Here is a 26932-nt window from a genome sequence, read left to right on the forward strand (position 1 = left end):
GTTGGGGGAACCAGGTGGTGGGTATTAGGGAGGGCACAGATTGCATGGAGCACTGGGTGTGGTGAAAAAACAATGAATACTGTTACGCTGAAAATAAATAAAAAATTAAAAAAAAAAAAGAATACTATGGGAAGGATATTTTAAGCATGAGATCTAGAAGATGCTTAGAAAATGTTTGGAATGCTTATTCCCCTGAAGGTAAATAAGAATACCATCTGCTGAGTCTCAGTTCTATGTCTTTCCATCCATATCTCCCAGATTATATAAACCTCTACCAGAAAGCTCCACTCCAGAAGTTTTACTGCCTATTTCTAGTGACTCGGAAGCATGAGAGTTTTCCATCTCTTGAGCCAATGACATTCAGCCTTCATCCAGAATTCCAAAGACCATCCCACTCTCCAATTATTTTCCCCTCTGCTTTTTCTCATAATGAGAAGGAAATGTACCCACCCTCAAGCCGAGTTCCACATTCTCTCCTCCATAGACCAGCATCCCACCATCCAGAGATCCGATCTCTTCCAGAAAGATCCTGTTGGCAGCCAGGATGCCCATGATGGAAGGACTCCTATAGAACACACAGTAAGAGAGTAACTAAGCTCTTGATGAGGAATGGGTCAAGATGGCGGTGAGGGATAGGAAGCCAACGATGATCTGGCTTCCAAAGGTCTACTCAAGCCCCTTCTTAACTTGAAGGCTTTTCCTAAACCCTCAGGCTGAACTAAGTACATGTAGTCTTCCTTCACCCTCATGCTGCCATAGCCCTTCCTGAATTATAATGAAGTTAAACCTTTTTCATCTTCATATCCCTACTTCATGGCCTGATAAATGCTTAAAATGCCTCAAATATTTTTTAAAACAGTATATATTTTGCTTTTTGTTTGAAAGCCCTTAGATAGTCTGAAGTGCCTTTATTTTTTTTCTCTATCCTCTTTCACCCCATCTCCTCCCATTTCCCCATTTCTCCCACTACTCCCAGTAGTACCATAAAAGATAAACAAAACCCACACCATCCATTCCTGATTTCCCATGTTCTAATCAAGCTCCCTAAACCTCAGACTTACTTTACTGGAGCGATGGCATCATGCAGATCAAACCAGGCCTTTGGCATTGGAGCATAGTGGCACCATAGTTCCCAGTTAAACCCATCAACTGCCAATGCATGCTTTTCCAGTTCAAAGGTATCAAAATGAATATTATCAAACACAGGAGACACAATCACCGTGTGGTCTTCCTGAATCCGAGCCAAAATGGGCTCTGCCCTAGAAGAGTGTGTAACAAATCCAGGTTGGATATGAAAGGAAGTAGAAGAAGCAAGCAAACAAAACTTCTTCAAGCACCTTGCCCTGACATTGAGCACCTTTTTCACTTATGCTGTGCTGGGCTGTGAGTAGGATACTCCACAGTGCAGAGAACCTTTGCAGTTTTCAGGATACTTGAAGCTGCTAGCAGCAGACCTATGTCAATAACAGATTTGGAATTGGTACCCAAATATCACTCTCAAGTCATTATGAACAGGACTATTGGTATTCTGCCTAAATTTACATTAACTCTTTGGATCTCCCTGTTTCCAAAATGGTGTCTATTTACTATCTGATTCTCCAAAGAACACAACTTTCTCTGTATCATGTAATTTCAGGACTGAGAAAAACCTTAGGAATTATCAAAAGATAATTACTTCATTTTTATAGTTAAGGACATAAAAGTCTAGTTAGGTGTGACTTATTTAGTCACAAAGTTATTTGGCAAAGTCAGCACTCCAAGTTTGTCCACTCCAAAGTTGTCAACACTCCAAGCCCACAGTTGTTTTTTTTTTTTCTCTTTTTTCTTTTTTTTTTTTTCTTCTTCCATAACACTAAAACACTTCCTTAGTCAACAAAATTCCCTGAGTAAAAACACCCTGTCTTTGGATATTTTCTTTGTTTGAAGTCTGGTGCTATCTTTCCCTATTTCCATAATACCCTGTCTTTTATGTAGTACATTTCAATATCTCCCTTCTCCCCTTTCTTAGAAGAATAATTCTCCTGGAGCCTTACCACCCAACGTTCACTTCAACATGAACATCCAACATGACAATCACATCAGCTGTGGGCACTTTCCTGCCAGTGTTGCGTGCTTGAACAAGACCCTCTCTCTTCATATGTCGAATTATTTTTAGTAGTCCTGGATACTTCCGGTTGTAAAGCTTAATCTTCTCATCCAAATGTGCCTTTAGTTCTCCTGCCAACCAAATGCACACCTATAGACATTCTGAGTGCAATAATCAATGTGCTGTCAAAATTTCACACTATTATATAGTAGTGTTTGAACTACCTTCAGTTAAGGATGAGCAATTTACCATCTTGGGTGAGAAATAAGTAGTGTTTCCCCTGCACCTACTTCTCTCCATTCTATCCTCAGGCTTAATGCTCCATTCCTAGTCTCCTTTCCCTTGAAGTTAAACTACCTTGGAATAATCATACTGCTTACCATGTAACAAGGATTGTTATTTATGCTTTATGTGTGTTGAGAATTCTCACAGGTCTACCTACCTGACCTAACTAAGGTAGAGGTGCTAGTGAACAGACATTGTGGAGACCGCCTGGAATGTCTTTCCCATGGCTAAACTCTCAAGATTTTCTGAAGAAGACACAAACAACTGAAACTGTTTTGTCTTGTTTTACATATTTCTACTCAAGGACCAGTTTTGGACAGAACACCCAAGCTAATCGCTTTTCTAGCTTCTAGCTAATGAATTTATCCCCAAATTGTGCAAACAGGATTCACTATTCCCAGATTGTTGCCATTTTTTTCTTCCCTCTTTCCCCTCTCTTTTATAAAGGCTGTCTATAAATTTGTTCTTTGACTCAGCCTACCAGTTGACTTCCTCATATGTATGAGAACAACTTGCATGCAAATCACTAAGCAGTGTTTAAAATATCTAACTGAGAGACTGAGTTTGCCATTGACAACATTAATTTATTTAAATTTCAAATTATCTTATAAGGTAGGTATTTCAGTATCCTCACTTTACAGACAACAAAACTGAAGCACAGAGAGATTAAGAAACTTGTCCAAGTTACACATCTAATAAGTGGCACACCCTGGATGTGAGCTCACGTTGTGTCTAACCTCAAAGCCATTCTGCCTCAAGAACTATGTGTGTACCTAGTTGGGTTTATCATGATCTCCCCCTATTCCTCTCTTTCCAGGGTCCAGAGATGAGATTCTTGCTGGTTCCTCCCTCAGAAGAAAAGTAGATTTATGAGTGCTGGAGTGATCAAGATCTGGAAGCAATACCTACATGACCATGGCACAAAAATTTGCCCTATGTTAGAAGTTTCCCAGCTGCACTCCAGGAAGACTGACTCAATAATTGAAAATGTAAAGAGAGTCAGTGGATCTGAAGGCTGTTTGCTCCAACTGTGAGAAACCAAACTGGAAAGTCCCTACACTAGTCACTACTTTCAGGAAGTACTACTCACAGAAATGACTACTTATAGTCAGAAGGGGTTGCCATATTTTTTTCTTCTCCTGCCACCATTGTGCCCCTGAAAGGTTCATGGCAAACTGAAGGAGGGAGGAGCAGATTCTGAAGTTCACCCTTGATGGCATCCACCCATAGAAGATGGAATCATGGATTCTGCCTATATTTTTTTTTTTTTGGCAATTTCTTCAAAAAAAATCAAGGTGAATGGAAAACCTGGAAATCCTGGTGGAGGTGTTATAATCATTGAAAGGAGCAAGAGCAGGATTACCATAACTTCTGAGGTAGGTACCTTTTCCTAAAAGGCATTTTAAAAATCTCACCAAAAAATATAAAGAATAATCTGTGTGGTTGGTTGTACATAGTTGTTAAGAGCATAATTAGGAATTACAGTACTTACAGATTAACCAGGATAAAGAAGAGAAGGAAGATGAGGATTATAAATCATTTATCTTGAGTATTCAATATGAGTTCTTAAATAAACTGTGTGAACCAAAAATGTGGGAAAAAAAGAAAAAAGGAAAAAACTTTTCCATAGACTGTGGATATCTAGTGTATAATTCAACCTCCCTCACTATCTAATTCTGTCACTTCTCATTTGGGGATCTCTGTTTCCTCAACTTAGAAGAAAGGCTGGATAATATGTCAGGATCCTTCCAATTCCAAAATTCTATGACTTATAGATTCTGATTTATCCTCTCAGAAATAATGACTACCGTCCAGCACAAGAATTAAAGACCCTTCAATGGATCTTCTAAAGTAAACTTGTGCTCCCTTCTCAGCCTTGCTCTCCCACTGGTCCACTTTGTCCCCAAATTCTTTATTCCAGGACGCTCAGCTCAGGCTACTTCTGGCTTTGGCAGATTTGCTCATATCATTCTTTCCATCACTCTCTATCTCCCACACCCACATACACACACCCAATCTTCCATTGTTTTTTTTTTCCTAAATCCTACCAAATTTTCAAGTCCCAATCCAAGTCCTCCTCCTCCAGGAAGGCTCTCTAGCTCATCCCAGCCATTTCTCCAGGCTTTCTTGCACTCACTGACAGCTCACTAAATTTGACACACCATTCTTCAAATATTGAAATATCTTTCCATAGGTATGTTCTTGAAATCACTGACATTCTCTTCCCTGCATAGTGCCTGTTTTTGGTGCAAACTCAATAAATAGTTGTTAGTTATAAAATTTGCCTAAAATTGGAGAGAAAATAGAGAATCCCACTTATATTAGTACAAATTCTGAAAAAGTTGGATTAGTTCTATTGACAGTTGAAATATTTGACCTGATAAAAATGAAGCTTCATATCTAGGGGAAAATGGAAGGGGACATAACCAAGTATGGCATTTCAACATACTACAAATGATTTTAAGGTAATTAGGGAGTGATAACTCTACTTAACATTTATTGGGAACAAGTCCTATGTTGAGGACTTTACACGTCTTATTTAATCTTCAAAATTGTGCTATCAGGTAAACACCATTATTTCCACTGTATTACAGATGAGGAACTGGAGACATAAAGTAGTTGAGTTTCTTGCTCCATAAAGTCAAATGAACAGTAAGTTTCTCTTGTGGCCTATGTGGTATACTTCCATTTATTTTCTTCAATTTAACACAAAACAGATTCTTAAGTTCTGTTCTGTGTAGAACCGATCTAGTTGATATTTTCATGGTTAATGAGGGAGAAGCTAATTCCTGTCCCAGGGACATCGGTCAAAGAATGACTAACAGTCCCCTCTTCTGTGCCCATTTACACATTATCTCTATGAAAAGCATAATGGGTTCTTGAGCAAAGTGAAAGAGATGTGTTATATGATAGGGGAATGGTTTGGAACGATCCAGAGTTTTGCTTGACTTCTCTTGTGTGTCTACCCTATGTAGACAAAAGGTAATCTTGTACCTTTTGATTTCATTGTTCCATAGGTAGAAATCTTGAAATAATTCTTATCTACTCTTTATGAAATGTGGAATTAAAGAGCCACTGATTTTTTTCCACAGGAAATGATATCTTCAGGGGTCCCTCAGCTCAGCTCTTACATTTGTCCCATGAAGAAGCTGAGTCTCAGGTGAGATGATTTGCCTCAAATCATTACACAGAGACAGGAAGTGGAGCCAAGGTGTGTTCAAATGTCTAGGACAGAAGTCTTTCTAATCAAGTTCTTATTTCTTACTAAAAAAAAAGGTGTGTCTGCCCAGAAAGCAATTAACTCAGCCATTTTCTTTTCTTTGGTTTTCAATGGAATTCAGTTTAGGAACTGTACCTTCATAATTATTTTTTTGTGCATTTATATTGAAATGACAAGAAAGGAAGGTATTTAAAACATTATAGGAGTATTTTTAGTGTCTGGAAATCCAAAAAGGAAAGTTTAGAGGTCATTTGCCTCTTCTTCTTGGGTCAAACTGCCCCTAATTTGAATCTGCAATAAGTACCTGTCTGGTACTTAAAGATCCCCCAGAGAAGGAAAAAATTCTGCCTCCCATGATCAGCCACTCCACAGTCCTTACTCTCAGAAATTTCTTCCTATTGCTAGCCCAAATCTCTGTGACTTTTTTCTAGGTTTCTTCAAAATTTAAAAAACTAAGAGCTAACACTGGCTGAAAGGTTACTATGTGCTAAGTACTATTCATAACCTACATATTATTTTAGTGAACATAGTGGCTAGAGATAGGGCTCTGGAATCTGCAAATCTCAATTTTTTCTCTTACCGGCACTGCGGTATTTAGCAAATTCCTTAGCCAGACTATGCCTTAGGTTTTTGCATCTGTAAAATGGCCAAAACAGTGGTTCTTCCCCATAGGTTATTATAATGATTAAAACAGTTAACACACATAAGGTGCTTGGAACAATGTCAGCTTCCATGGTTACCTCATGTAACTCTCCTTACAGTTTATGAGAGAGTTATTATTACCAACATTCATGTTTTGCAGATAAGGAAACTGGAACATGGAGAAGTTGAGATACCCATGGACATGGAGCTTAAAAAGGAAGAATCGGGGTTCTAAAATCCCAGAAAATAAGGACTCAGGTCCACAATCTCCCACTTCTCCTTGTCCCCCCTGGTGAACTAGACAGGGATGGGGAGGGGGCATGCTGTGAGCAAGAAACGTGGCCACTGTGAAGAGTCTCTGCATTCAGAGCTCCATTTTCTCTGGATTTAATTACCCAGGAAGATTGCTTTTCCTCATAGGGAACAGTTCTGACTCCCTTCTTGGTATCTGATGTCTAATTTTGGACCCCACTTCACTCCCTCAGGTCTCTATCATGGTGCATTGAAAGGCTTTGGAGCCACTCAGTCCTGGACCTCACTCAGCTCCACCATTAACTTGCTATGCAATTTGGTCACATTATGTCGTCTAACTCTCTGTGTCTTAGTTTCCCCATCTGTGTGATCAAGATGATGATCTTCTGCCTTGACTTTGTGAAGATCAATGTGTCCAGCACATAGGACCTCAATAAATGATCCCTTTCTCTTCACTATAGAAGGAGCTCAAAGTGTCCTAAACTCTAAGAGAAAACACTTTCCCAGCCCAACACAGTCAACAAACTATTATTCTTTGATCAAATTGCTACCATTTGAGCTAAAATCATCCACCAAGATGATCTCCTTTAACAACTGAGAGGGGGTGCGGTTGATGACACTAGTGATGGCACATTGTATAATAGACAGAGCTTCATTCATGAATATGAGAATGACACCAAGGGATGGGAGTTGTGAAGGGTACGTCTTCTGAAGACACCTACAAGAAACCATTTTAAATAACCATATTACTTTTTAAAAATTATGTAAACATTACTATCCAATCTACCCCTTCACTATATATGATGATTTAATATATCCATCAGCTCACCATCCCCAAACTCTTTAGGAAGGGAAACTCTCAGGTGATTGCCACAGTAGCAAGATTTTATACCTATTTAACCAAAATTTTCCTGTTATGAGGATAAAATCCATGTCTTTCATATTAATCTTCAGTGGATGGATCCACTCGACCATCCAACATTCTCCAAAAAGGAATCCCTATTCCTCTCCCATCTCTAAATTTTCTTTCTTGCCAGGGGTCTTCTGTCATCGCCACCACCTTTTCCCCATGTTCTCAGACTGTCAGTCATTTCTGACACAAACCTCCACTTCACTAATACAGAGAAGTGCAGAACTGTTCAAAGAATTATGCTTGACACATTTTTTAATTTCATAGTTTACCTTATTAAATGCTTAACACATGCCAGATACTAGCTTACTCTTTACTTTTAACATCTTTATTGAGATATACTTCATGTATGATAAAAATTCACCTATTTAAAAGTAAACAAGTGTTTTTATAGCATTCACAGTGTTGAGCAACCATTGCCACTGTCAAATTTTAGAACATTTTCATCACACTAAATAGAAACTCCATACCAATCACTGTCCATTTCTCCCCAACCCATTCCACCCCCACTCCCTTCAGCCAAAGGCAACCACTAATCTACTTTCTATCTCTATAGAATTGTCTATTCTGGCTTTTCATATCAATGGAAATATAATATGTTGTTTTTTATGACTAGCTTCTTTCACTTAGCATAATGTTTTCAACGTTCATCCACATGGTGGCATGCATCAGACCTTCATCCTTTTTTATTGTCAAATAATATTCCATTGCATGGATACGCCACGTGTTTATCCATTCATCAGCTATTGTACACTTAAAATGTTTTCCATTTTTTGGCTGTTGTTAATGTCACTGTGGACATTCTTTTTTTTTTAAGATTTTTTTTATTATTTATTTGACAGAGATCACAAGTAGGCAGAGAGGCAGACAGAGAGAGAGAGAGAGGGAAGCAGGCTCCCCACTGAACAGAGAGCCCGATGTGGGACTCGATCCCAGGACCCTGAGATCATGACCTGAGCCGAAGGCAGCAGCTTAACCCACTGAGCCACCCAGGCGCCCACTGTGAATATTCTTGAACAAGTTTTGTGTTGGCATATGTTTTCATTTCACTTATATATACACCTAAGAGTACAATTGCTAAGTCAAAGGACAGCTCTGTTTAACAATTTGATGAAATGCTGTAGTGTTTTCCAAAGTAGCTGTAACATTTTACTTTACCACGATAATGAATGAGGGTCCTAATTTCTCTAAATCCTGGACAACACTTGTCATTATTTGTCATTTTGCTGACAGTCATCTGAGTGGGTGTGAAGTATTACCTCCTTGTGACTTTGATTTCCATTTCCCCAATAAGTAATGATGTTAAGCACCTTTTCTTTTTCTTTTTTTCTATTAATTTATTTTATTTAAATTCAATTAGTTAATATACAGTTAATATATCATTAGTTTCAGGTGTACTTTTTGGCCATGTGTGTATCTTTTTTGAAGCAATGTATGTTTTTTGTTTGTTTTTAATTTGGTTATTTGTCTTTTTATTATTGAGTTTTGAGTTACTAATGTATTCTAGATTCAAGTACTTTATCAGATATATGGTTTGCAAACATTTTCTCCTAGCCTATGAGCTATTTTTAAATTTCTTGATGATATTATTTGCAGCACAAAATTTTTCAGTTTTGATGAAGCCTAATTTTTCAGTTACTTATGCTTTTGGTGCCTTATCTAAAAACCATTGACTAACCCATGATCTCTGATATTTACTCTTGTGTTTTCTCTTAAGAGCTTTAGTTTTATTTACATCTATGATCATTTGAGTTGATATTTATGTATGGTATGATATAAGAGCCTAGTTTCATCTGTTTGCATATAACTAACCAGTTGTCTCAGTGCCATCTGTTGAAGAGATAATACTTGCCCTCATTCTGTTGTCTTAACACCTATAAAGAGGAAAAAATCTCCTGTGTATCTCTTTCTCTCCACTCACAGCACTACTCATAATGAAAACCTTGATGACCAGATAGTGCATTTTTTTTCCTCCACATCAAATAATTCTATGACACCAGTTGGGTGTCGTATAATTTAGCTGAATTTTGACACTACCTACCTGAAGTTAACGTCAGATCACACAGGTTAAGCGTTCACACCCACAAGACCTCCCCCCTCCCCACACACACACACTGCTCTGGATGCCGATCACAAGTTCAGGTTGTTATCAGTGCTTCTGACCCACTAGCTATAGATCAGAAGTTTCCAAGACCCCCTCCTTGGGTTAATTTGCTAGAAGAGCTCACAGAACTCAGGAAAACAGTTTACTTACTAGATTACCAGTTTATTGAGAAGAATACTAAAAGATATGAGTGAATTGCCATGTGGAGAGATATACAGGATAAGGTTCCAAAAGGTCCAGAGCACAGGGTCTTCTGTCCCAAGTGAAGTTTTGGGGTACAGCACACCCCTGGCATGCATCATGCTTCAAAAGACATAATTAATAAGATCTTTGCCTCTTAGTGGTCAAGTTTATCTCCATCCCCACTCCCCTGTCAGAAGATATAGAGGAGCTGAATATCCCAACCTTATAATTATAGAGTTCATTACTCTGGTAACCAGCTCACATCCTTAGAGGGTTTCCAAGAGTCATCTCATTAACTCAGGGCTGAAAGGAGCTTGTTAAAGATACCAAAAGACACTTTCATCTCTCTTCTAACTTAGGAAATTACAAGGATTTTAGATACTCTATGTCAGGAACAGAGGTGAAGACCAAATATATATTTCTTAGTATAAGTCACAATATAATGACACCCTTGTCAAGAATCAATTGACCATAAATGTAAGAGCTTATTTCTGGGTATCAATTCTATTCAACAGATTTATATATCTATCCTTAACCAGTTAAAACTTGTCTTGATTATTATAGCTTTGTAGTAAGTTTTGAAATAGAGAAAATCTGAGTCCTGTAACTTTATTCTTCTTTTCTCTATTCTCTATTCTTTTCTCTATTCTCTATTCTTTTCAAGGTGTTTTTATTGAGATCATTTATGTTTTCATTTTAATTTTGGGATCAACTTGTCAATTTCTACCCAAAATTCAGTTGTAGGTCAAACTGGAGACTATGGTTATTTTAACACATTAAATGTCCCAACAATGAATATGGGATGTTTTCCATTTATTTAAATCTTCAATTTCTTAACTCGTGTCTTATAGTTGTTCATCTACAAGCTTTCACTTCATTGTTAAATTTATTCCCAAGTATTTTTGAGGCTAAATGACATTGTTTTCTTAATTTTATTTTTGAATTTTTAATTACAAATCTGTAGAAACATGATTAAATTTTGTGTATTGATCTTGCATCTTGCAACTCTGCTGTATTCATTTATTGGTTCTAATGGTTTTTAATAGATTTTTATGATTTCCTATATAAAAGATCATGCCATCTGTGAATAGAAATTGTTTTACTTTTTCCATCCTAAAATGGAAGCCTTTATTTCTTTTTCTTACCTGAATAAAATATTGAATACAAGTACTGATGTCCAACATACTTATTTAGTCTCATCATATGGGGAAAGCTTTCCATCTCTCACCATTAGAATGATATGGGCTTTTTGTAGGTGCCCTTTGCTAGGTTGAGGAAGTTCCCATCTAGTCCTTGCTTGTTGAGTGTTTTTAATCATGAAAGGGTTGGATTTTGTCAGGTGCTTTTTTCTGTGTCTCTTGAGATGATAGTGTGGCTTTGGTCTTCTATTCTATTAAGATGATGTATTACATTGATTTTCAGAGTTTGAATCAACTTTATATTGTTGGTTTAAATCCCAGCTTGATTGTGGTGTGTAATCCTGTTTCTATTCTGTTATATTCAGTTTTCTCGTGTTTTGCTGAGGATTTTGACATCTATAGTCCTAAGGGATGCTGCTCTGCAGTTTTCTTTTCTTGCAAGGTATTTATCTGGCTTTGGTATCCGGGTAAAACTGACCTCATATAATGAGTTGTGGAGTGTCCCCTTCTCTTCTATTGTTAGGAAGAGTTTAAGAAGAGTTGAAGCTAATTCATGTTTAAACTCTGGTAGAATTCACCAGTGAAGCTGTCTGGACCTGAGTAGTATTACAGTTACTAATTCAATCTCCTGTGAGAGCTCCACTCAGATTTTCTAGTTCCCCTTCTGCCAGTTTTGGTAGTGTGTTTGTTTGTAAGAATTTGTACACTTCTTCTAGATTATCTAGTTTGTGGGGAGAGAGTTGCTACAGTACTCCTTAATAGTCTTTTATTTCTATAAGGCCGATAGTGACGAATTTCTTCCAATCATGATTTTTGTCTTTTCTGTTTTTTTCTTGGTCAGTCTAGCTAAAGTTTTATTAATTTTGTTACTCTTTTAAAACACAACTCTGTTGGCTTTCTCTATTGTTTTTCTTTTTTTTCAAAGATTTTATTTATTTATTTGACAGACAGAGATCACAAGTAGGCAGAGAAGCAGGCAGAGAGAGAGGAAGGGAAGCAGGCTCCCTGCTGAGCAGAGAGCCTGATGCGGGGCTCAATCCCAGGATCCCAGGATCAGGAGGCTTTAACCCACTGAGCCACCCAGGTGCCCCCATCATTAGTTTTTGATATAGTGTCCCATGATTCATTGTTAATTGCCAACATTTAAAAAAAAAATCCAGGCTTTTGATCTCTCTGAAAAACTGAACATCTCTCTCCAACCACCTTCCCTGCTGATAGCACCTCCTCTGACCAAAGTTCAAGTTGCTACAGTTACTCACAACATATGTTTCCTTGTTTACCACACCCCTCATATAGTAGATCTATATAGACATTTGAGCTGCTGTACTCTTGAGAGTACAAGAAATTTTAGGCAAAGGCTGCAGTACACATGAATCAGCAGGGACACAAAAGACCACACACTGTTTGAAGAACTGCACTGCTCAGCAATAGAGGAAAAAATAAGTCTGGACAGACCAGTAGGACAAAACAATGAAGACTAACAAAAATAGGTAGGTTCTGAAAAGTTCTAAGCAAAGGACAGGTATGGTAAGTATGGAGACCTCATCTAAGACAAGCCCTGAAGATTGAAAGGAAGAATGGTCTCAGTCTGATTTCCTGGTCACTTGAGGGGGTGAGCAGGTAGTCCCAAAATACATGAAATAAAAACTGACAGAACTGAAGGAAGTAATAGACAATTGAACAACAATCATTAGAGACTTCAATATCCCACTTCTGATAATAGATACTAGGCAAAAGATTAAAAAAGGAAAGATGAGGCAGAAGATTAAACTACACTACAAACCAACTAGATCTAACTAGATCTAGAGAACACTCTACCCAATAACAGCATAATACTTTCAAACTACACATACAACATTCTCCAGAAGAGACCATTTTGCTAGCATACAAAATAAGCCTCAATACTTTTTTTAAGATTAAGTTAATACAAAATATGATTCTCTCATTACAATGGAGTGACATTAGAGATAAAAACAAAAAAAAGGAAAATTCACAAATATGTGGAAATTAAACAACACATTCCTAAGTAACCACTGAGTCAAAAAAAAATTACAAGGGAAACTAGAAAATACATTGAGATGACTGAAAAAACAAAGCACAATATACCAAAACTTTTGGAATAGAGCTAAAGAGGAGCTAGGAAACAAATTTATAGCTATCAATAAGTATGTTTTTTAAAAAAGAATGATCTCAATTTCAATAATCTAGCCTTATACCTGAAGAAAATAGAAAGTGCAAACTAAATCCAAAGGAAGGAGAAGGAAGGAAATAATAAAGATGAGAGTAAAAATACATAAAATGGAGAACAGATATGAAAATTGAGACAATCAGTGAAAAGCTGGTTCTTTGAAAACATCAACAAATTTTACAAATGTTCAGCTAGACTGACCAAGAAAATAATAAAGAATATTCAAATTATCAAAATCAGGAATAAAAGTGGGACATCACTATTGACCTTCCTGAAATTAAAAAAGATTATAAAGGAACACTATAAACAAACAATCTTCTCACAAATTAGAAAATTTAGATGAGATGGACAAATTCCTAAAAAGGCATAAATTATCAAAAGAAACTAAACACCTAGCCTCAGCAATCAGATAACAAAAAGAAATTAAAGGCATCCAAATCAGCAAAGAAGAAGTCAAACTATCACTCTTTGCAGATGATATGATACTTTATGTGGAAAACCCAAAAGACTCCACTCCAAATCTGTTAGAACTTGTACAGGAATTCAGTAAAGTGTCAGGATATAAAATCAATGCACAGAAATCAGTTGCATTTCTATACACCAACAGTAAGACAGAAGAAATAGAAATTAAGGACTCAATCCCATTTACAATTGCACCCCAAACCATAAGATACCTAGGAATAAACCTAACCAAAGAGGCAAAGAATCTATACTCAGAAAACTATAAAGTACTCATGAAAGAAATTGAGGAAGACACAAAGAAATGGGGAAAGGTTCCACATTCATGGATTGCAAAAACAAATATTGTGAAAATGTCTATTCTACCTAAAGCAATCTACACATTTAATGCAATCCCTATCAAAATACCATCCATTTTTTTCAAAGAAATGGGACAAATAATCTTAAAATTTATATGGAACCAGAAAAGACCCCAAATAGCCAGAGGAATGTTGAAAAAGAAAGCCAAAGTTGGTGGCATCACAATTCCAGACTTCAAGCTCTATTACAAAGCTGTCATCATCAAGACAGTATGGTGCTGGCACAAAAACAGACACTAGATAGATGGAACAGAATACAAAGCCCAGAAACAGACCCTCAACTCTATGGTCAACTAATCTTTGACAAAGCAGGAAAGAATGTTCAATGGAAAAAAAAGACAGTCTCTTCAACAAATGGTGTTGGGGAAATCGGACAGCCTCATGCAGAAAAATGAAACTGGACCATTTCCTTACACCATACATGAAAATAGACTCAAAATGGATGAAGGACCTCAATGTGAGAAAGGAATCCACCAAAATCCTTAAGGAGAACACAGGCAGCAACCTCTTTGACCTCAGCTGCCCCAACTTCTTCCTAGAAACATCACCAAAGGCAAGGGAAGCAAGGGCAAAAATCAACTATTGAGACTTCATCAAGATCAAAAGCTTCTGCACAGCAAAGGAAACAGTTAACAAAACCAAAGGACAACTGACAGAATGGGAGAAGATATTTGCAAGCGACATATCAGATAAAGGGCTAGTATCCAAAATCTACAAAGAACTTATCAAACTCAACACCCAAAGAACAAATAATCCAATCAAGAAATGGGCAGAGGACAAGAACAGACATTTCTTCAAAGAAGACATCCAGATGGCCAACAGACACATGGAAAAGTGCTCCACATCACTTGGCATCAGGGAGATACAAATCAAAACCACAATGAGATACCACCTCACACCAGTCAGAAAGGCTAAAATAAACAAGTCAGGAAATGACAGATGCTGGCGAGGATGTGGAGAAAGGGGAACCCTCCTCCACTGTTGGTGGGAATGTAAGCTGGTGCAACCACTCTGGAAAACAGCATGGAGGTTCCTCCAAAAGTTGAAAATAGAGCTATGCTATGACCCCGCAATCGCACTACTGGGTATTTATCCTAAAGAGACAAATACAGTGATCCGAAGGGGCACGTGCACCCAAATGTTTATAGCAGCAATGTCCACAATAGCCGAACCATGGAAAGAATCTAGGTGTCCATCAACAGATGAATGTATAAAGAAGATGTGGTATATATATACAATGGAATATTATGCAGCCATCAAAAGAAATGAAATCTTGCCATTTGTGACGATGTGGATGGAACTAGAGAGTATTATGCTGAGTGAAATAAGTCAATCAGAGAAAGACAATTATCATATGATCTCCCTGATATGAGGAAGTTGAGAGGCAATGTGGGGGGTTTGGGGGGTATGAAAGGAATAAATGAAACAAGATGGGATTTGGAAGGAGACAAACCATAAGAGGCTCTTAATCTCACAAAACAAACTGAGGGTTGCCAGGGGGAGGGAGGTAGGGAGAAGGTGGTTGGGTTATGAACATTGGGGAAGGTATGTGCTATGGTGAGTGCTGTGAATTGTGTAAACCTGGCAATTCACAGACCTGTACCCCTGGGGCTAATAATATATTATATGTTAATAAAAATTTTTTTTAAAAAAGAAAGAAACTGCAGAATAAAATAAATCTATTATGGATAGTGTGTTATAAACATTGGGGTGCATGAGCCTCTTCAAATCACTATTTTTGTATCCTTGAGATAAATTCCTAATAGTGCAACTGCTGGGTCATAGGGTACTTCTATTTTTAACTTTTTGAGGAACCTCTGTACTATTTTCCAGAATGGCTGTGCCAGTTTGCATTCCCACCAACAGTGTAAGAGGGTTTCCTTTTCTCTGCATCTTTGCCAACATCTGCTGTTTCCTGAGTTGTTAATTTTAGCCATTCTGACTGGTGTGAGGTGATATCTCATAGTGTTTTGTTTTGTTTTGTTTTGTTTTGTTTCCATAGTGGTTTTGATTTGTATTTCCCTGATGCCAAATGATGTTGAACATTTTTTCATGTGTCTGTTAGCCAAAACATGGTAAGAGCCCAAATGTCCATCAACTGATGAGTGGATAAAGAAGATGTGGAATGCGTGTGTGTGTGTGTGTGTGTGTGTGTGTGTGTGTGTGTGTGTGTATGTGATGGAATATTACTCAGCCATCAAAAAGAATGAAAAATTGCCATTTGCAATGACATGGATGGAACTAGAGTATATTGTGTTAAGCAAAACAAGTCAGTCAGAGAATGACAAATACCATATGATTTCATTCATATGTGGAATTTGAGAAACAAGACAGATGAACATAAAGGAAGGGAAGAAAAACTAAAATAAGAAGAAAACAGAGAGGAAAGAAAATCATAAGAGACTCTTAGCTCAAGGGAACAAACTGAGGGTTGCTGAAGGGGAGGTGGATGGGGAATGGCATAACTGGGTGATGGGCACTCAGGGTCATGAGCACTGGGTGTTATATCAACTGATGAATCATTAAATTCTACCCCTGAAACTAATACTACACTATATGTGAACTAACTTGAATTTAAATAAAATCTTGAAAAAAAAATAGAAATCTGCATAGACCTACATCAAGCAAAGAGATTGAATTACTAATCACTAATTATACATGAAAATAGATCCAGGCCCAGATGGCTTAACTGGTGAATTCTATCAAATATTTAAAAAGAATTAGTACCAATCATTTCACAAATATCTCCAAAATATAGAAGAAGAGGAAACATTTCTCAAGTCATTCTATGAGGCCAATATTACTTAGTTCAGAACCAAACAAAAAGGAGCACCTGGGTGGCTCAGTTGATTAAGTGTCTGCCTTCAGCTCAAGTCATGATCCCAGGATCCTGGATCAAGCCCCAATTCCGGCTCTCTGCTCAGCAGGGAGCCAGCTTCTCCCTCTCCCTCTGCCTGCCGCTCTCCCTACTTGTGATCTCTCTCTCAATCTCTCTTTGTCAAATAAATAATAACAACCTTTAAACAAACAAACAAACAAACAAACAAAAAAAAAGACCCAAACAAACAAAAGTGTCACAAGGAAAGAAAACTACAAACCAATCCTTCTTATGAATAGAAACACAAAAATCCTCAAAATATTAGCAAACGAAATCCAGTAAAAAATAGAAACAATTATATACTATGGTCAGGTAGAATTTATGCCATGGATTTAAGATTTGTTTGGCATCTTATAATAAATTTATGTAATACACTACATTAATAGATTATGAATAAAACCACATGATCAATTTGATAGACACAGGAAAAGCATCTGATGCCTTCATAACAAAAAAAAAAAAAAAGAAAGGAAAAAAACACTAAACAAACTAGAAATAGAAGGAGATTTCTGATAAAGGGCAGGTACAAAAAGCCATGGCTAACATAATTAATGGTGAAATATTAAATGCCCCCCTCTGTAATGAGGAACAAAACACAGCACCCTCTCTCACCACTTCCATGCGACATTTTACTGATGATTCTAGCCAGGCAATAAAGCAAGAAAATTAAATAAAAATCATCATCTTGGAAAAAAAATCATCATATTGGAGAGGAAGAAGAACAACTTTCTCTATGTACAGATGACATAGTCTAATATAGAGAAAATCCTAAAATATCCAGTTAAAAAAAATGAAAAGAATTAATAAATGAATATGGGAAGGTTGCAGGATATAAGTTCAATATACAAAAAAATTGTGTTTCTATAAACTTAAAATGAACAATTTGAAAATGAAACTAAGAAAACAATTTCACTTCTAAGAGCATCAAAAAGATAAACATATCTAAGAAAAGAAGTGCAAAACTTATACTCCCAAACCCAAAACACTGTTGAAAGAAATTAAAGAAAACCTAAATAAATGCAAAGATTTTCTATGTTCGTGGACTGAAAGATTTAATTGTTAATATGACAATACTCCTTAAATTGATCTACAGATTCAATCCAGTCCCTATCAAAATCCTGCTAGTTTGTTTGCAGAAATTGACCAACTAATCCTAAAATTCATATGGAAATTCAAGGTCCCAGAATAGCTAAAACAGTCTTGGACAAGAAGGAAGTTGGAAGACCCATACTTCTTGATTTCAAAACTTAATACAAAAGCTACAGTTGTCAAGCCAGTGAGTTACTGACATGAGAAACAGACCTATAAAACAATGAAATAGGATTGATACCTGGAAATAAATTCTTATGTTTATGACCAATTGATTTTGCCAAGGGTGCCAAGACAATCCAGTGTGACAAAATAGTCTCTTCAACAAAGTGTGGTAGGACAGTTGGATAGTCATAAGCAAGAAAATGGAGTTGGACCTCTATGTCACACCATGCCCCAAAATTAATTTTAAATGGACCAAAAACCTAAATGTAAGACTAACACCACAAAACTTTTAGAAAAAAAGGGCATAAATCTTCATGACTTTGCATTAAGCATTAGTTTCTTAGATATGACATCCAAAGCAGAAGCAACCAAAGAAAAATATTAGATAAACTGGGTAAAATCATATTAATAACCTTCATGTAACAAAGAAAACCATAAAGAAAGTGAAAAGATAATTCACAAGGGATAAAATATTTTCAAACCATATGTCTGATTGGAACTTGTATCTAGAATATGTAAAGAGCACTTGTAGTTCAGTAATAAAAAGAGAAACTAATTTTTTTATTTATTTTTTATTAAATTTTTTATTTATTTTCAGTGTAACAGTATTCATTGTTTTTTCACCACACCCAGTGCTCCATGCAATCTGTGCCTTCCCTAATACCCACCACCTGGTTCCCCCAACCTCCCGCCCCCCACCCCTTCAAAACCCTCAGGTTGTTTTTCAGAGTCCATAGTCTCTCATGGTTCACTTCCCCTTCCAATTTCCCTCAACTCCCTTCTCCTCTCCATCTACCCTTGTCCTCTATATTATTTGTTATGCTCCACAAATAAGTGAAACCATACGATATTTTAAAAAGGAGTAAGTCTCTGAACAGGCAATTCTCCAAAGAAGATATACAAATAGCCAATATGCACATGAAAGAATGTTCAGCATCATTAGACATTAGGAAAATTTAAATGAAGACCACAATGATATACCACTTCACACCACTAGAATGCTAGTGAGGATGTGGAAAAACCAGCACTCTCATAAACTGCTAGAGAGAAAGTACAATGATGCAGTCACTTTAGAAAACTGTCTGGCAGTTCCTTGAAATGTTAAATATAGAATTATCATATAACCCAGAAATTATACTTCTAGGGTATAACCAAGAAAACTGAAGACATATGTCTACACAAAAACTTATATATGTATGTCCAGAGCAGTATTATTCTTAATAGTCAAAAAGTAGAAACAACCGAAATGTCCACTAACTGGCAAATAGATAAACAAAATGTGGTGTACCTGTACAAAGACTATTATTTGATAATAAAAGGAGTGAAGTTTTGATACATGCTATAACATGAATGTAACTTGAAAAGACTATTCTAGGTACATACATACAATGGAATAGTGCACAGGCATCAGAAAGGATGAATACCCATCATTTGCATCAACATGGATGGAACTGGAAGGGATTATGTTAAGTGAAACAAGTCTAGTAGAGAAAAACAATTATATGGTTTCAATCATATGTGGAATATAAGGAATAGTGTGGAGGACCACAGGGGAAGGGAGGGAAAACTGAATGGGAAGAAATTGGAGAGGGAGACCAGCCATGAGAGACCCTGGATTCTGGAAAACAAACTGAGGGTTTCAGAGTAGAGGGCAGTAGAGGGTTGGGGCAGCCAGGTGATGGGTATTAAGAAGGGCACATGTTGTGATGAGCACTGGGTATTATATGCAACTAGTGAGTGGTTGAACACTACATCAAAAACTAATGATGTACTATATGTTGGCTAACTGAACATAATAAAAATAACAATACTAATTAAAAAAAGAAAACATTATTTGAAGTGAAAAAAGGCAGGCACAAAAGACCCATATATAATATCATTCCATTTATATGAAATGTTAGAATAGGTACATCCATAGGGACAGAAGGTAGTTTAATGTTTGCCTAGGGATGAGGAATTATGGGTAAATAGGGAGGGGTTATTAATGGGTATGGAATTTTTTTCAAAGTGATGAAAATGTTTAAAAATTGATTATGGTAATGATTCACCACTCTGTGAATATACTAAAAACCATTAAATTGTACATTCTAAATTGATGAATTATATCTCAACAAAGTTATGTTTAAAACTTATGAAGGGTGGTGGGAGAAGCAAAGAGGGAAGAAGAAACTGATGGAGAACAAGATGGAAGGCTCTTTATTTTTTTTAAGATTTTATTTATTTATTTGACAGAGAGAGACAGCAAGAGAGGGAACACAAGCTGGGGGACTGGGAGAGGGAGAAGCAAGCTTCCCACCGAGCAGGGAGCCCAATGCGGGGCTCAACCCCAGGACCCTGGGATCATGACTTGAGCCAAAAGCATAATGTTCATTTAACTGGCTGAGCCACTGAGGCATCCCAGGGATGGCTCTTTAAATTGGAATTAATAACAGAGAGGAATTCACACAGAGAATTTGAGGAAAACACCAGGGAAGCAAGTAGAGCTGTTAACTTCAGTGTGACTTGCCCAAGTCTTTTCCCAGTTTCCTCATCTGTACAATTATGAGTTAGACTCATCATCAGAATTCTCAAGCATCTGTTTCTCTGACATCTCTGCCCATCTCCAAGGAGCTGTAAATATTTGGAACAGTCACTGTCCTCTCTGGCATTATAAAATGGATTGAACGCAAGAACTCTGCTCAGTCAGCCTGCCAGAACTCCTTCCGCATCAATTCTCCACTCCTCAACCCTCTTTCAACCCTTGACTTTTGCTGCTCCCAAAGCCAATCTCCAATTAAACCAAGGTCCCTTGGCAATCCAAACTTGGTCCACCCTACCTGGAATCCTGGGTGTCTGGGATGCTGCGGTTGAAAGGCCACAGGTTACTGAGGTAGGCGTTGTAACCAAACATCTGGAAAAGGTCCTCAGGCTTTTTCTGCTGGACCTCAGAAAGATCCTTACTCCACTGCCTGAAAAGCTGTGAGTTTGGGAAGAGTATCTCTTTGGGTTTGTGCTTCCTGGTCTCCCTTGCTTTGACTTTCAATGTCTTTTAAATAGGATGTTCGTATTTCACCCTCACTGCTGCGTGGTCCACGTTTTCTTCTTGCTTCATGACTGATTTCATACTTTCTTCTGCAAATGAAGGGTGGGGGAGAAAATATTCCAGGTAATCCTGGGCATTGATTTCTATCCATATTTTCTTGAAATGGTTTTCCTCTTCAAATTCTAAATTGTGCAATCTCTTGTCCCAGGGGATGCAGTATGTCAAGGGAATTTGTCAGAGCTATGCAAGGCTGTCCTGGCCAGGTATGCACTAGAATATACTTCTCCTAAAGCTTTATCAGAGCTTATCTATCCTGAGTCCCACACCATTAAGCCTTATTTAGAAACTGTGACCTGAGAAATAGGTTGATAAAGAGCTAACATTTCTCAGAACAAGGCCCAAGAAACATTTACGTCAGAATTGTCATGATCATTTTAAGATGGAGGTATTCAGGCTTATCCCTAAATCAAGTAAGTCAGAATCATAGAGTCAGGTAGAGTTAGGGGAAAGATAAGTTACAGAATCTGCATTTTTAACAAAATCAGGGAATAATTCCTTAGTACAAGGAAATTTGAGAAACATCATACTACACTATCAGTGGCCAAAAAAGGCAGATCTAATCCAACCTCCACCATTACCCACCATTCCCTTCACTTATATATTTGATTTGCCAAGAACTTTTAAATTGGCGTTGAACCCTTCTTCCTTTCATCCTTGTCTGCCTCTCTTCTGTTTTCTTCTTGCCACAGTCATTTGTTTATTTATTCATTATTAATAATGTCTACATGCCAGGTACAGGAAATAGAGTGGTAAGATACTCTATAATAAACACTCACTAAACCAGCCCTTGTGAAACTTGCCTTCCAGAAACTTGTACCACAATAAAATATAATGAATCTTATGAAGGAGGATGTAGACAGTGCTATGGAGCCTTTTCTCTCTCCCTTCATCTTGTTTTGCCTTTTTCCTCCAGTCTCCATATAAACTCTTCCTTTTGTTTCTACTGTCTGTCCTTCTATCTATCCCTTGGCCTCACCCTGAACCTTGACAATGGTCAGTTCACATTACAGAACAGATTTTGCCCATCTCCAACTCCCATGTGCGCACACCCTCATGTCTGTGCAGTCACTTCCCTGATCACACATTCAACACTTACCTTCAGGGGCACAAGCATTAGATCCCTGTCACTTGGGGGCAGGGGAAAGACAGCTGCTTCCCCTCACAGGAGTCAGATCCTGAGACAAATAAACTTCAGAGCCATTAGAGTTTCATGGTGAGCCAGAATCAAAAACCCCAGAAAAAAGTTTTAAAACCCCCAGAATTCATGTGAAGAAGTTAAAATTTGGTAAATCTGGAGGGCATCCTGCCATGTTGAATAAGTCAGACAGAGAAAGACAATTACTATATGATCCCATTTATATGTGGAATCTAAAAAAAGGGGGGGTGGAGAATAAGCTCATAGAAACAAAGAACAGGTTGGTGATTGAGAGAGACAAGGGATAAGGGTGTGGGTGAAATGGGTAAAGGGCATCAAAGGTTACAAACTTCCCCAGTTATAAAATAAATAAGTTATGGGATATAATGTACAACATGGTGACTACAGTTAATCCTGTATTTGCATATAAAATGTAAAATTTTCTAACTATGTGATGATTCATTTTAACTAGATTTATTATGGTGATCATTTTACAATATATGCAAATATTGAACCATTATGTTGTATACCTGAAGTTAACATAATGTTAGATGTCAGTTATACCTCAACTTAGGAGAGAGTTTAAAATGTGATACATATCAGTTTACAGAATATTTTCTGCATATATTTTACAACGGAATGAGATCCAGCAGGTAACCTCTCATCTCCATTTACAAGTCCAGAGTCTGTCGCTGAGAGAGATAAGCACTTGTTGATCACTGCCATATCAGGGTTTAATCTTATGTCCTCTAACAAGTCCCCATTAATTCCTCATAGGAGCTCACAGCAACATGGAAAGGAGGCCATTGCCTCAGAGGTTGTCACATTTGTTTAACAGTTCCTACCACACAAAGGCCTAAGGACAGGCTGTGCCTAGTTATTCCTGAGATTCCCAAGGATTTTTATATGGAGACTCAATCTCCCCGCCTACATGCACGTACCTATGATCATGTGTGTGTGTGTGCAAGTAAACGCAAGTAAATGCACACACACACCTCTCACATAGATACATCCTGCTCCACTCCCCTCAACTGCTTGCTCTGATTCCTACTAATTCTCACTTACCTACCATTTGGAAGGATAGAATTCAATGTCAGATGCTTAATTGAGCAATTGAGAAATAAGAATGTGATCTCTTATCCATTATTTCTTCCATGCACCCTTTTTCTAAGTGTCCCTAAACACACACACACACACACACATACACACACACACACCCCCCATCCCTCCAAGTTAATGTTATAAACTTACTCAGATGCTGTAAATCCACCTCAACGTGAGAAAGTCTCTTTAGCCCTGTCCTGTTCCATTCAAGCAAAGGCAAATGAAGCTGTTTTTGGAGATTTCCCCAAACCAACATCTGTAATGTCCTCTTGGTATAAAACGCCACGAGGACTTCGATGGCAATAATCAGAGTCAGCCCAATGCAGAACATTTTTAGGACATTTCTCCTGGGTATCATGTCCTGCCTCTGACTGTCACTTCCTGAGGGTCTGAACATGTCACTGCCCAGGTTAGCTAAGGATCACAATCAGAGAACTCTGTCTCTGCCGGCTGCTGCCTGCTAAGCCAGATGTTCTTTGACTGGAAAAGCTATCACAAGCTGCCTGGCTTCTTCCTGAGCACTGTCAGGTGTGTGGAGTGTGCCCGGGGCAGCCACCCAATGTCTGGGAGGGTACCTACCTGGGCACACCTTGCACTGACTTAGAAGTCAGGTTAATGTTTGCCCCTGGAGCTACCTCAGGCTGTGGTGGGGAAGGTTTTTCTCTCCCTGTTTTGTTTCATTTCATTTTTTTAATTTCTTTTCAGTGTTCCAGAATTCATTGTTTATGCACCACACCCAGTGCTCCATGCAATATGTGCCCTACATAATACCCACCTCCCACCTCCCTCCCCTCCAAAACCCTGTTTGTTTCTCAGTGTCTAGTCTCTAATGGTTCATCTCCCCCTCCAATTTCCCCCAACTCACTTCTCCTCTCCATCTCCCTATGTCCCCCTTGTTATTCCTTATGCTCCACAAATTAGCGAAACCATATGATAATTGACTCTCTCTGCTTGACTGATTTCACTCAGCATAATCTCTTCCAGTCCCATCCATGTTGATACAAAAGTTGGTTATTCATCCTTTCTGATGGAGTCATAATACTCCATAGTATATATGGACCATATCTTCTTTATCCATTCGTCCATTGAAGGGCATCTTGGTTCTTTCCACAGTTTGGTGATTGTGGACATTGCTGCTATGAATATTGGGATACGGATGGCCCTTCTTTTCACTACATCTGTATCTTTGGGGTAAATACCCAGTAGTGCAATTGCAGGGTCTTGGGAAGCTCTATATTTAATTTCTTAAGGAATCTCCACACTGTTTTCCAAAGTGGCTGTACCAACTTGCATTCCCACCAACAGTGTAAGAGGGTTCCCCTTTCTCCACACCCTCTCCAACACATGTTGTTTGCTGTCTTGTTATTTTTGGCCATTCTAACTGTGTAAGGTGGTATCTCGGTGTGGTTTTGACCTGAATCTCCCTGATGGCTAATGACGATGAAAACTTTTTCATGTGTCTGTTAGCCAATTGTATGTCTTCTTTGGAGAAGTGTCTGTTCATGTCTTCTGCCCATTTTTTAATATGATTATCTGTTTTGTGTGTGTTGAGTTTGAAGAGTTCTTTATAGATCTTGGATATCAGCTCTTTGTCTGTACTGTCATTTGTGAATATCTTCTCCCATTTGTGGGTTGCCTTTTTGTTTTGCTGACTGTTTCCTTTGCTGTGCAGAAGCTTTTGATCTTGATGAAGTTCCAAAAATTTTTTTTTTTTGCTTTTGTTTCCTTTGCCTTTGGAGACATATCTTGAAAGAAGTTGCTGTGGCCGATGTCGAAGAGGTTACTGCCTATGTTCTCCTCTAGGATTTTGATAGATTCCTGCCTCACATTGAGGTCTTTTATCCATTTTGAGTTTATCTTTGTGTATGGTGTAAGAGAATGGTTGAGTTTCATTCTTCTACACATAGCTGTCCAATTTTCCCAGCATCATGTATTGAAGTGACTGTCTTTTTTCCACTGTACATTTCCTGCTTGGCTGAAGATTATTTGACCATAAAGTTGAGGGTCCATATCTGGGCTCTCTACTCTGTTCCACTGGTCTATGTGTCTCATTATTCCCTTCATATTCTCAGACCACAATGCTTTGAAACTGGAACTCAACCACAAGAAAAAGTTCGGAAGGAATTCAAACACCTGGAAGCTAAAGACTACCTTGGTTAAGAATGCTTGGATCAACCAGGAAATCAATGAAGGACTTAAACAATTCATGGAAACCAATGAGAATGAAGACACTTTGGTCCAAAACTTATGGGATACAGCAAAGGTGGTCCTAGGGGGGGGCAATACATAGCCATCCAAGCCTCCCTCAAAAAAATTGAAAAATCCAGAATACACCAGCTCTCTTTACACCTTAAAGAACTGGCGAATCAACAATAAATTAAGCCAGCCCAACACACAAGAAGGGAAATAATCAAGATTAGAGCAGAGATCAGTGAGATAGAAACTAGAGATACAGTAGAACACATCAATGAAACTAGAAGCTGGTTTTTTGAAAGAATCAATAAGATCAATAAATCAGTGGTCAAACTAATCCAAAAGAAAAGAAAGACGACCCAAATTAATAAAATTATGAATGAAAAGGGAGACATCACAACTAACACCAAGGAAATAGAAACAATCATCAGAAATTATTATCAACAGTTATATGCCAACAAGTTAAGCAACATAGACAAAATGGATGCATTCCTGGAAACCTATAAACTTCCAAAACTGAATCAGGAAGAAACTGACAACCTGAATAGACCAATATCTAGTAATGAGATTAAAGCAGTGATCGAAAACCTCCCAAAAACCAAGAATTCTACTAAACATTCTTGGAATTCTACCAAACATTCAAAGAAGAAATAATACCTATTCTCCTGAAGCTGTTTCAAAAAATTGAAGCAGAAGGAAAACTTCCAGACTCTTTTTATGAAGCCAGCATTACCCTGATCCCCAAACCAGGCAAAGACCCCACCAAAAAGAAGAATTTCAGACCAATATCCCTGATGAATATGGATGCTAAGATTCTCAACAAGATCCTAGCAAACAGGATCCAACAGCACATTAAAAAGATTATCCACTATGACCAGGTGGGATTTATCCCTGGGTTGCAAGGGTGGTTCAACATTCACAAATCAATCAATGGGATAGAACAAATCAATAAGAGAAGAGAGAAGAACCACCTGGTCTTCTCAATTGATGCAGAAAATGCATTTGACAAAATCCAGCATCCGTTCCTGATTAAAACGCTTCAAAGTATAGAGATAGAGGGAACATTCCTCAACTTCATAAAATCTATCTCTGAAAGACCCACAGCAAATATCGTCCTCAATGGGAAAAAGCTTGCAGCCTTCCCATTCCGATCAGGAACACAACAAGGATGCCCACTCTGACCACTCTTGTCCAACATAGTATTAGAAGTCCTAGCAAGAGCAATCAGACAACAAAGAGAAATAAAAGGTATCCAAATTGGCAATAAAGAAGTCAAACTCTCTCTCTTCGCAGATGACATGATTCTTTATATGAAAAACCCAAAAGACTCCACCCCCAAACTACTAGAACTCATACAGCAATTCAGTAACGTGGCAGGATACAAAGTCAATGTACAGAAATCAGTGGCTTTCTTATACACTAACAATGAAAATACAGAAAGGGAAATTAGAGAATCGAT

General features: G+C 37.8%; 1 protein-coding gene across 1 annotated transcript in view; it reads right to left on the reverse strand.

Annotated features, from left to right (window-relative positions):
• Positions 1–23677, reverse strand: part of GALNT8 (polypeptide N-acetylgalactosaminyltransferase 8) — a gene marked incomplete at both ends in the record, with an annotated part of 117368 nt that extends 93691 nt beyond the window's left edge. Inside the window, 7 exon segments of the mRNA XM_080810288.1 lie at positions 451–565; positions 1062–1259; positions 2034–2217; positions 7037–7203; positions 20776–20987; positions 20991–21070; positions 23428–23677. Of these exon segments, the coding sequence (XP_080666414.1) occupies positions 451–565; positions 1062–1259; positions 2034–2217; positions 7037–7203; positions 20776–20987; positions 20991–21070; positions 23428–23677 (1206 nt within the window).
• Between the last annotated feature and the right edge of the window lie 3255 nt (positions 23678–26932).

Source organism: Martes martes, assembly GCF_963455335.1.
Source record: "Martes martes genome assembly, chromosome: 8".
NCBI classification, from domain to species: domain Eukaryota; kingdom Metazoa; phylum Chordata; class Mammalia; order Carnivora; family Mustelidae; genus Martes; species Martes martes.